At 41.1% G+C, this 12,334-nt stretch overlaps 2 protein-coding genes across 3 annotated transcripts in view; both read left to right on the forward strand.

Moving 5' to 3' along the window:
* On the forward strand, positions 1–8,233 carry LOC114364863 (CCR4-NOT transcription complex subunit 11-like). Its single transcript, XM_028321200.1, has 10 exons — positions 1–38; positions 187–303; positions 377–468; positions 676–899; positions 1,787–1,928; positions 2,204–2,222; positions 3,969–4,116; positions 5,274–5,405; positions 5,852–6,049; positions 8,219–8,233. The coding sequence occupies exons 2-10, from the start codon at positions 260–262 to the stop codon at positions 8,231–8,233; spliced, it is 1,014 nt and encodes a 337-aa protein (XP_028177001.1). The 5' UTR covers positions 1–38; positions 187–259.
* The window catches only part of LOC114364869 (nuclear factor NF-kappa-B p105 subunit), a 24,063-nt gene continuing 19,932 nt past the window's right edge, over positions 8,204–12,334 (forward strand). The window contains exons 1-3 of one of the 2 annotated variants that reach the window (XR_003656884.1): positions 8,204–8,358; positions 8,619–8,764; positions 8,848–8,953. Coding sequence is in view for 1 of the 2 variants with exons in the window: in XM_028321211.1 (XP_028177012.1) it covers positions 8,284–8,358; positions 8,619–8,764; positions 8,848–8,953 (327 nt within the window). In the remaining variant the exon portion in view is untranslated. The remainder of the gene's footprint in view (positions 8,359–8,618; positions 8,765–8,847; positions 8,954–12,334) is intronic. The other variant, XM_028321211.1, reaches the window with a different exon arrangement.

Consider the following 12,334-nt stretch of genomic DNA (forward strand, 5'->3'; position numbering starts at 1 on the left):
TGACAGATTATGTGACAGCTGTGTGTTGTTGATTGTTGGTCGATAAGTTCGCTTAGTCTTGTAGTTAAATTATTTTATTTTATTTTATTTGTCTCTATCACTGTGTAAAAGCTGCGCACGTGACATTGGCGGAACAGTGGCGAAAAAGCACAAGTTCATCGCCATCAATAAAAGAAGAAGAAGAAGTGTATTTTGTTGTCCTCTGAATTATTTATGTCGTCTTTTTAATTTTAATTTAGGATTAATTTTATTTCTGAAAATGTCGCAACAACTAATTAATGAAAATAGCAAATATATATTGGAGTAAGTTCGATGACAAATAATTTTATAACCTCAACTTTCGTGGTATTTTGATGTTTACAAAATTTTCTTTCAGTTTATTTTCAGAACAGACTGTTGATTCGCAGAGCTTGGATTCAATATGTGTTCAAGTACAGAAGAGGTTTCCTAAAACTGAGCATTTCAACTGTAAGATACAATTTTCTATAGAACTTGCAAAGTTTTGTACTTACTCAACACAGATTTTTGATTTAAATTTGTATTTACTTTATAGTTATCTGCCCAGATTTTACATTTTTTGAGTATTTGAGAATGAATCCTAAGTAGAAACAAACATTTTGAAGACAGTTTGAAGGGCATTAAACTATTAATTTTTAATAATGAATGACATTTCAGTATGTCTCCTCCTATCGTCCCTTATCACCGGAGGCGACCTGTCCCTGCCCGGGCAGCGGGTGGTGGCGCTGGCGCTCCTCTACGACGTGTACAAGCAAGAGAACCCCTTCAGCGCATTGTTCCTGCACCTCCTGGAAGGCAAGCCGGGGCTGCTGCCGCTGGCGCCTCAGGAGAGGCTGTTCATTGGCCAGCTGCATGGGTTCATTTCTATTAATATTAAGGATGTGAGTAGTCAAGGAAAAAATACTCCTAGAATAATATTTTTTTTTAATTAGAATTTGAAAATGTTGAGTGGCACAATCATTTGCAACATTTATTATGATTTCACTGTGACTATGATTTTATTGTGATTTCATTTATTATGATTATTATGGAATGGAGGCCACGTACCGGAAAACGCAGCGTAGGACGTCCACCCACAAGGTGGACCGATGACCTGATAAAAGTAGCGGGAAGGCGCTGGATGCAGGCCGCTACCAACCGTGCGATGTGGAAGTAATTGGGGGAGGCCTATGTTCAGCAGTGGACGTCCTGTGGCTGAAATGATGATTATGATTTCACACTTTTTCTTGAGATAGTTTAGTATGTCATTTACCACTTTATCTTATTTATTTACCTTTTTGTCAGAAAAGCTCCTTTTCTCCCATTGGGGTACACATACTACTAGTCGGCCGTTTGGTGTAGTGGTTCGGAACGGACTACTATTCCGGAGGTAGCGGGTTCGATTCCCGCACAGTTCAAACATTTGTGTGCATGAACATATTTGTTTGCATTGGACTGGGTGTTTTCTATGTATAATAAGTATGTATTTACAAAAAAAAAGTATTTAAGTATGTTTATATCCGTTGTCTAGTACCCATAGTACAAGCTTTGCTTAGTTTGGGACTAGAAGCGCAGTGTAAAATGTCTAAGGATATTTATTATTATTAAAAAAAAAAAATACTACTACTGCACCCCACTCTTCATAAAATTAAGATGAATGCTTCAAAACTTTTCAAGGTTTAGTGAATGAGCCTAAAATGAAATATTTAAAGCTGTATAGAAAATATCAGTACCAACTATTGCAGTAGCACAATATCAAGGTCCTAGGCAAATATTATCCCTTTTTCAGGTAATGAAGAAGTCAGCCAAACAAGTCATGCTCTGTGAAGTAGCGACCAAAGACTTGGACTTTGATTACTCGCCGCTTCAGGCCATAGTGGCTGACCGCGTGGCCGAGATGAGTTCTATGGCGCGAGCCACTGCCCCAGCGCNACCAAAGACTTGGACTTCGACTACTCGCCGCTGCAGGCCATAGTCCTGGATGACTACCCTCATCGTGACATATTTGCGGACCCTTGGCATAAAATAATGTCAACTTGCCAATCCTTTTGTGAGCAGTGTTCTCTTTAATCTTTAAGGTGTTGTTATTATGTTTGTTGTTACCTAACTATTTAATTACGTAATAAGGTATAAACCTGTGTAATTAAAATAAATAAATAAATAAATAGTGGCTGAACTCGTGGCCGAGATGAGCTCCATGCCGCGCTCATCCCGCTCAGTGACGGGTGAGTATAGACTACACCAGTGGCCACCAAAGACTTGGACTTTGACTACTCGCCGCTGCAGGCCATAGTGGCTGACCGCGTGGCCGAGATGAGTTCTATGGCGCGAGTCACCGCGCCCGCGCTCATCCCGCTCAGTGACGGGTGAGTATTGACTACACCAGTAGCCACCAAAGACTTGGACTTCGACTACTCGCCGCTGCAGGCCATAGTGGCTGACCGCGTGGCCAAGATGAGCTCCATGGCGCGCTCATCCCGCTCAGTGACGGGTAAGTGAGACTACGCACAGTGGTCACCAAAGACTTGGACTTTGACTACTCGCCGCTGCAGGCCATAGTGGCTGACCGCGTGGCCGAGATGAGTTCTATGGCGCGAGCCACCGCGCCCGCGCTCATCCCGCTCAGTGACGGGTGAGTATAGACTACACCAGTGGCCACCAAAGACTTGGACTTTGACTACTCGCCGCTGCAGGCCATAGTGGCTGACCGCGTGGCCGAGATGAGTTCTATGGCGCGAGCCACCGCGCCCGCGCTCATCCCGCTCAGTGACGGGTGAGTATAGACTACACCAGTGGCCACCAAAGACTTGGACTTTGACTACTCGCCGCTGCAGGCCATAGTGGCTGACCGCGTGGCCGAGATGAGTTCTATGGCGCGAGCCACCGCGCCCGCGCTCATCCCGCTCAGTGACGGGTGAGTATAGACTACACCAGTGGCCACCAAAGACTTGGACTTTGACTACTCGCCGCTGCAGGCCATAGTGGCTGACCGCGTGGCCGAGATGAGTTCTATGGCGCGAGCCACCGCGCCCGCGCTCATCCCGCTCAGTGACGGGTGAGTATAGACTACACCAGTGGCCACCAAAGACTTGGACTTTGACTACTCGCCGCTGCAGGCCATAGTGGCTGACCGCGTGGCCGAGATGAGTTCTATGGCGCGAGCCACCGCGCCCGCGCTCATCCCGCTCAGTGACGGGTGAGTATAGACTACACCAGTGGCCACCAAAGACTTGGACTTTGACTACTCGCCGCTGCAGGCCATAGTGGCTGACCGCGTGGCCGAGATGAGTTCTATGGCGCGAGCCACCGCGCCCGCGCTCATCCCGCTCAGTGACGGGTGAGTATAGACTACACCAGTGGCCACCAAAGACTTGGACTTTGACTACTCGCCGCTGCAGGCCATAGTGGCTGACCGCGTGGCCGAGATGACTTCTATGGCGCGAGCTACCGCGCCCGCGCTCATCCCGCTCAGTGACGGGTGAGTATAGACTACACTCAGTGGCCACCAAAGACTTGGACTTTGACTACTCGCCGCTGCAGGCCATAGTGGCTGACCGCGTGGCCGAGATGAGTTCTATGGCGCGAGCCACCGCGCCCGCGCTCATCCCGCTCAGTGACGGGTGAGTTGGAGAATAAACACTAGCTGTTTATCTGCCGTTACTGTGGGAATTTTGCAATATCCTGTTGTAACTAAGCTTTAAGTTTACTAAGGTACCTGCATGCCAAATTTCAAACGTCTAACTTAAGCAGTTTAGATTTTATATACAAAAGGATTTTCCCGCTAATTCCCGTTCCCGTGGGAATTTCGGGAATTCCTTTCTTAGTGCACCTCTACGGTACCTAAGCTACGTCCCTTCCAATTTTCAAGTGCCTACGTTTAGCCGTTTAGGCTGTGCGTTGATATGTCACTAAGTCAGTCAGTTTCTCCTTTTACATATTTAGATAAAATATTTGGATTTGAATTTCCGCAGGCCGCCCAACCGCATCGCGCTGAAGGAGCTGCTCGAAGCACTAATGGCGCAAGAGTACGCGCCGCTGCACCGCACGCTGCAGGCCGCCGGGCCCGTGCCGCCGCCCGCCTTCCTGCTCGACCCCAAGGACATCCCCTTCGCGGACGAGGTGCGTTACATACGGGGCACTCGCGGGCGAGGCGCGTTACATACGGGGCACTCGCGGGCGAGGCGCGTTACATCACAACCGCCTCGCCTGAAGGAGCTGCTCGAAGCACTAATGGCGCAAGAGTACGCGCCGCTGCACCGCACGCTGCAGGCCGCCGGGCCCGTGCCGCCGCCCGCCTTCCTGCTCGACCCCAAGGACATCCCCTTCGCGGACGAGGTGCGTTACATACGGGGCACTCGCGGGCGAGGCGCGTTACATACGGGGCACTCGCGGGCGAGGCGCGTTACATCACAACCGCCTCGCCTGAAGGAGCTGCTCGAAGCACTAATGGCGCAAGAGTACGCGCCGCTGCACCGCACGCTGCAGGCCGCCGGGCCCGTGCCGCCGCCCGCCTTCCTGCTCGACCCCAAGGACATCCCCTTCGCGGACGAGGTGCGTTACATACGGGGCACTCGCGGGCGAGGCGCGTTACATACGGGGTACTCACGGGCGAGGCGCGTTACATACGGGTTACTCACGGGCGACGTGCGTTACATACGAGGGTACTCACGGGCGAGGTGCGTTACATACGGACGGGGTACTCACGGGTAAGATGCGCTACATACGAGGGTACTCACGGGCGAGATGCGTTACATACGAGGTACTCACGAGCGAAGTTCGCTTCAACCTAGAGCCGACAACCTCCCCAAAGGATGAAACCTTCACCAAATCTTCGGTACCTGTCATGGAAGATGTATGCTTTGATAGCGATCGGTTTTTCACAGAAATGCTCTTGGCCTGCATCTCACATCGCTGGTAGGGCCCAAAAGATAAGGAGACATGTAACGTGCCCCATAAGGGCTAACTTTTCTTTTTTATTATTTTCTATAATAATTTTGACGTTCATAAGTGCCACTTGTGGTCTAAACTGAATAAATACTTTTGATTTTGATTTTTGATTTGATTTCACCTAACGGAAAGTGATGATCACCCAGGTACCTTGTGTGACCGCTGTCACGATGTCTCACTCAAACAAGAAAACCTTGCCTTTTAAGATATTGGCTCGATTTTTTAACATTCAATGTGCTAAAATCGAAAAGATGTTAAAAAAATGAGGTTAAAAAATTTATATTGCGTTTATAGTCTCAAATATTGAATGCTTGTTTTTCAATTTCTAGGGCGTATGGAAGAACTTAGTGAACCGGGGTGCATACGTGCCCCTCTACGACCCGGAATACGAAGGACTCACAGGCCTCAAACCAGAGAAACTGGACAGAAGAACACATACACAGCCACAGCACAAACCTAAGGTATCCTATTTATTGATCTAGGAAAACCGCTTTACATGATCTGCGGGATTACTCTAAAAAACGTTATGCTAAATTACAAATGTTGCCATCCCTCTTACGCAAAGCGAAATCCGAGCATGAGTGACCGTGACAGATAAAGGATGTAGCACACTTATCAACCCGGAAAGGGATCGTATCAAATCGAGGCGGTCAGTATTCTTTGTATAAAACTTCACACTGCAATACACACTTATCCGCACCGTAACGTTAACGCTTCGGTTGACAGCGCGCGAAAGGCGATACGATGTTGATCCCTTTTCGAGTGGTTAAGTCTGCTATCACCTTAAACTCGAAACTACGTAAACTGCGTTTCGGTGTAACCCTGCTGGTTGCATATTTGTACCTCACTTCTAACAATACTGGCAAGTTAAAATATACTATTGGTAAAAAAATATAACTTTTTGTAGGAAGAAAAGAAAGAAAAACAACCAGAACCTGAAAAAAAGAGCGAAGAAAAGGAACCAGTTAACAGCACGCAAGAAGCTAAGGAACTCACTCAGTTGGCGTTGAAGGGAGCTCTCAGTGTTCAACACCAACAGAGACTATTGGCGTTGCTGGATCATGAGCCTAATCTAGTCTATGATATAGGAATCACACCGCCACAGGTCAGTGTCGTTACTATTTAAACATTTTCTGAAACTTACTTTTTAAAGATATTAATTTTACCTATTTAGGCTTAGCAAGAGTAGGTTTTTTTTAAATAATTTGTATTGCACAAATTACTAATAGTCCCGTTAGCCCCTCGTGTTAAGAGCGTTGTCACATTTTTCATGCAGAAATCGAGAATTTGGCAGATTTCGAAATGATTTTAGTCATATAATTTATTGTTATAGCTTCTTTTGACTTAGATCATCGTAATTATCATACGTTTTTACGGAATGTCTATTGACAAAATCTCGTTCAAATTGGATTTTTGCCTACGAAAACAGCGAATTTCGAAAGCCCGATTTCCAGGTAACTCGCAAAGGCACAACTTTGAACTAATATTACAACAAATTTATTTCTAAGTAAGAAGATAGAATGTATTCATTAGAATAAGCATACCCTGAAGAAGAAAGTGTATTGAGAAAATTTTGATGTTTAATTCATTAAAATGCATTTTTATCATGTCTAAGATAGTCAAAATTCGAGAAAATTACTGCAAGAAAACAGGTCACATCTCATAATCTAAAAGTCATTTGGCAACATAAACTACTTTATACTTAAGAAGAAACATAGTACTATTATTGTGTGAAAAAGAAAAAATATCTATCTTCAATCTTCAAATGAAAAATTAATTTGAAAATACTATAAAATCGGGTGCATCAAATGGCATAAATCAGTCGTGCTTTGGCACTCGTAGACGCCGGGTCTATGTCAGTTGACTGCCCACTGACGTATATGCGTCACGCGTGATTTTTTCGTAAATTGTAGTATGATTGAGTACTTTTGATCCGTTAAAAGGTATGAGCGGAACGGAGAGGGCCATCTTACCAAGCAGGGATGTTATGGATATCCGTAACCGTAACCGATACTATCGGATATCCGAAATAAAAAAATATCCATAACCGTAACCGAAACTGATTCAAAAGTTACGGATATTTTCGGATAAAGGCGGAGTCTTAAGGGTACAATAAATTCCAAACAGAAGCATTATTCAGGGTTACATAAAAAAAAAATTTGAAAAAGTGAACATTTGTGGCAACACGAGTAAAAAGACCGTCACCGGGAGTAGATTTTTTTGTTTTTTTTTTAAATGCTTATTATTTTGACAAAATGACACAGATTTTTTTTTTGATAACCAGCATAACTTGCCTCAACACCCAGTTCCGGCTTGACGTTGCATTACGGGACACCCTGTATGTGTATATATTTATAAATGTATATATTAAAATAAACATGCGATGTGAAAAAAGAAGAGAAACAAAAGAAGTGTGCTAGTGTAAGACTAATATCATTGTGGTTGCGTTTAGAATCTTTCACAGCTTAATGATTACTAACTGCTTTGCTGAACGATCCTTCTCACAACTAAAAAGGTTAAAAAACCCGCAAAGAACTAAAATCCGTCCAGACAAGCTTAATTATTTAGCATTAATGTGTATTGAGTCAGACATACTTCGTCGGATAAATTTCGACGATGTAATCTCGGAGTTTGCTCTAATTAAGGCAAGGAAAATAATGTTTTAAGTTTTACCTTTTACCTACTACACTTTCTATTTTGATGAACTTTCATTTTATACTTTATACCTTCCATTCCATTCCTTCCATTTCCATTTAAGCAATAGAGGGCCTACACAGGCTCTGTGCTTAAGGCCTCGGATACTCTTAATCCGCCACTGATTGTAATGGACTACATTGCCATGAAGACAGGGAATGCTCTATCAATATGTTTAAGTAGAGACCTAATAGAGCTGAAAATATATAAAATATGAAATCAATTAGGTCAGCTTATCTGTAGATATTGAAGAATTTTTTTTCTGATGAATGATCCGATGATTTATTTACAATACAATGTGTTGGAAAAACCACATAAATTACATGGTATAACTGTTGGTAATCCTAGATGCTCAATATTTACCATTACAATAATCTTATAAGAAATAAAAAGTATTTAAGTATGTCCAATACCCATAGCATAAGCTTTACTTAGTTTACTTTCAGACTAGATGGTGCATAGCATAAAAATGTCCATTGGATATTTTTTTTACACACCCTAAATAAACTTTCTTACGCCTGGAATGTGACTCTTAAGTTGCTTACGTATTACATAATTCAAATAACTTTACTTTTACCAGATCAACCATTCTTGAGGATAACGGAAGAGCCACAGCACTACTTTCGGTTCCGCTATCGGAGTGAAATGGTCGGCACCCATGGTTGCTTGCTTGGAGAATCTAGCAGTACCAGCAAATCCAAAACTCATCCTACAGTAGAGGTGAGTTCAGAGTTTTATTTTGTTTGGTGCTTGAGATTGAGTTAATAATGAAGAAAATTTCAATCATGACACTCTTGTTAGAGAGAAAATAATAATAGGTAATATTATGTAACTGTATAACATAAACTTTCAATGTCAAGTCAATAAAATGCATGACTTTAATTAATTTGCAAGTCACATGTAAGTGCACACAATAACCTAGCTAGACATTTTTTCACAATTTTAATCAAGTACAAACTAAATATATTATTTTTCAACAGCTAGCGAATTACAAGGGGCGTGCGATCATACGGTGTCGTTTGGCCCAAAAGAAATCCCCTGAAGAGCACCCCCATAAGCTACTCGAAGAAGAACAAGATAGAGATGTTAGTTACGAAGTGCCTGAAAATGGAAGTTATAAAGTGGGGTAAGTTTTAGCTTATAAATTCTACTTCTAATTTTTTAAACAAAATTATGATTTAAACAAAACATTTTTTTTCATCCCTTTAGTTTTGCTGGCATGGGAATAATACACACAGCAAAAAAAGATGTTCCTGGGTTGCTTTTTAAAAAATATTCAGAAACATTGACAAACAGGAATGTAGATTTGAAAGAGGTAAGTTTGTTATTTGAGATTTTTTCTACTATTTCGTGAGTGGTCTTTTGACTCTACACCTATTTCTCTATAAACCATACAACTAAGATGAAGGCTGAAAACTTATTTAGGTAGGTCTAACTACTTCCTGTGTCAATCATTACACAGGAAATAGCTTTGTTTTATAATAAGTATTTAAATAAAGGATGCTAGTTGGCTAAATTCAGGTTTCTAAGTAGTCATTTCGGACACGTTTGGTAGCTAACACGGATGTTATTGTAATAAAGGTAACTGTATCCTCCATTATAACAACCAACCATTGTTGTGAAACTTCATAGAGCTCTACTCTTAGCTCAAGGATTGAAAATATTCGATATTTTCAAAATATCAACTCAAATAATAATTCAATTGTGAGTTTAAACTCATAACATAGGTGCCCAAAATGTGGTATTGACCGCGGCATTCGACATTGAAGTTGAGGAAACATTCTTCCGTGAATTTTTTATTACCGTTTGTCTTGTTACTGAGTGCGTCAGGATTTGAATCATTGGTATTAACCTTCACTAATCGATCAAGTCGTTTGTTTTTGCCAGTAGGCGGTGTCTTAAACACTGATCAAAGGGGGTTGGGGTTTAAGATACGTTATTTTCTTGTCCCACTGCAGGATGAAGACTATTTTTTTTATTTAATTAGTATTTATGTAGAAAAATTCCTGATAGCATTGTTGTAGTAAAGTAAAATTATATTAGTAGCGTAGGCCCTTTTCAGGGCACATAAACAAGCCCCAAATATAGCTTGCTCTACCAACACATTGGAACAACATAATGTGATGGTGAAGTGGCGGAAGAAACTTAGTACTTGCTTTTAATAGGTTCAATGGAACTTTGGATTCGAAACGTTGGCGTTGTAGCTGAAAATGAGACTATTAAAATTTGATTCAATTCTCACATACCTCGGGATAACTTTCGACTCATGGGAACTCCCGTCATTATGGTCGTCTTCATCAATAGGCAGCAGTCTACTGATAACTATGCTCAGCAGACTCTAATATCAACAGTATCAACCAATTACAAGCCGAAACGCCGGCAAAGTAATGAAACATAATCATAGTAGCGTCGCCAGGTGGATATTATTTCGCATACTATTGTCTCCATCGTCTTGCTGTCGCAACAAGTATAAAATGACGTGCCAAATTCGGTGGGCTTAGATAGAACTTTATCGTACATCACACAAGACAAGAAAAGAAATAGAAAGAAATATACAAAAGATAATGCACAATTTAGGCGTCTTAACGCTATAAATTGTATGATTCAGTAATCATGATTTTAATACAGGGTGAATTTTTTATACATTCTTTAATGGACAATAAGAGCAGACTTGCACCTGTGTAAAAACGGTCGTAGCTGCAGAAAAACGTTCTGAGGAGGAGACTGCTCGGGCTTGAAAATAATACACTCAAAAAGAAAATGAGGAAATAACGAATGTGCTAATTGATCCTCTTTCAAAAGCACGATATTGAACATTCGTTCGTTCGTTTTAGCCCAATGACGTCCACTGCTGGACAAAGGCCTCCCTCAAGGTTTTCCACAATGAACGGTCCTGCGCTGCCCGCATCCATGCTCTTCCCGCGACCTTCAGATCGTCGGTCCACCTAGTAGGAGGCCTGCCCGTGCTACGTCTTCCATTTACATTGAACATTAGAAAATGAAAAATCACAAAATAGACTCCACATTTATGACTATTTAAACGATTTCTCAAACAATTACCTACCTAAGCTAATCCGTTTGCGCTCAAAATTGCAATAACATGGCACCGACTATCACCATGTCATAAAGCGTGTTTGTAATGCCTTATTTACCTAGTATCGTCGCGTCGAAACTTTGTGTTCGCGAATCTATGCAGTTCACGGGCGAATTTTGGCGCGTGTAAAATTTATCAAGTAAGATAATGGAACCGCAATGATAAATCAATATTTTTGTGACTAAACGACAAGCCTTTGTTATAGATTAGTGAAGGGCCCTGCTGCACCAGTTAAGTAGGTAGGTAGATATTCTTAGAACTTTGTAATCCACTGATATTGCAATCTTATATGATAGAAACTTAACTATGTAGTACCTACTTCACTATCACTGTTGTAACAATAAGGCTACTTAAGTAGTTTTGGGATTTAGTAGTTTTTGATAGATTGCTAATGTTTACACGTTGTCCTATGATTGTCATCTCGTGTAACTATGACGTTATTATGAAAACAACACCAAAACCCTTTACTGTTTTTATTAACTTTCATTATGTTACTTTTATTTTGACCTTCTTTGTCTTTACATCATCGGAACCACTGTTTTTATTTATTTTGCGTCAGTGTTGCAGTTTTCTCTCATTTATTGAAATAAACTTTAGCCCCCCATAATACGAAAACGTAGTATGCGCAATGCTTTAAAATTACATTTCCATACTGAATGTCAATTTAAAGTAGAGTTAAACTTTATGTAATAAGGGGGCAGAAGTTTAAATATTCAGCTAAAACAAACTTATGTGACGTGACGACAGCATATTGATCGTATCTAATCAATTTATTCAATTTGTTGTCTTGTTTCCAATAAATAAAATCCCATCAAAAACAATACTTGTCAAAAAAACCAAGTCTCGCAACTCAGTTGTTCTACGGTAAAAAGTTGTGAGATCCATGTAATACCAAGTCCAGGCCAGGAAATCTTTAACGTTTTACATAAATTATTGACTTGGCCATCGCACTAAATAATTTAATTTACACGTGTTTTCATGCGATGGCCAAGTCAATATATTTATGTAAAACGTTAAAGATTTCCTGGCCTGGACTTGGTATTACATGGATCTCACAACTTTTTACCGTAGAACAACTGAGTTGCGAGACTTGGTTTTTTTGACAAGTATTGTTTTTGATTGAATTTAATTTTGAATCATGAATTAGCTTATTTAGCACATTTTAATTATATTAGGTGGTTATCAATCAAACATGGATACTTGTAGGGTGACCAGATGTAAGCTAAATTAGGTCGTTTGTGTGTATACTGTACTATGAACTTATTAAAATGTGAATAGGGCTCACAATACAATCTCATTATGCCGATGATGATATTTAATATCGTAAATATTTTCAAAAATTGTTTTCATCTTTCAAAAGTTACTTTCAGTGTTTAACTTTTAGAACGCCAAAATGTAGTGGTCAGCTTGTTATCTCTCATTGCGAGGATGACGCAATTTTTTTGCTTATGTGAAAAAAACCATGTGTGGTACAAAAACCATCTATTGCATTTTACGAACATTTAAAACTACAAGCAAACAGTTTTCAGTCTAGTTCAAGTCCGTGTCCTGTAAAATTACTCCACATGGTCACAATAGTGGTAGTAGGATTCTACGTAGCGT

This window comes from Ostrinia furnacalis, unplaced genomic scaffold (assembly GCF_004193835.3).
Source record: "Ostrinia furnacalis isolate ACB-3 unplaced genomic scaffold, ASM419383v2 OfSCF7481, whole genome shotgun sequence".
Classification (NCBI taxonomy): domain Eukaryota; kingdom Metazoa; phylum Arthropoda; class Insecta; order Lepidoptera; family Crambidae; genus Ostrinia; species Ostrinia furnacalis.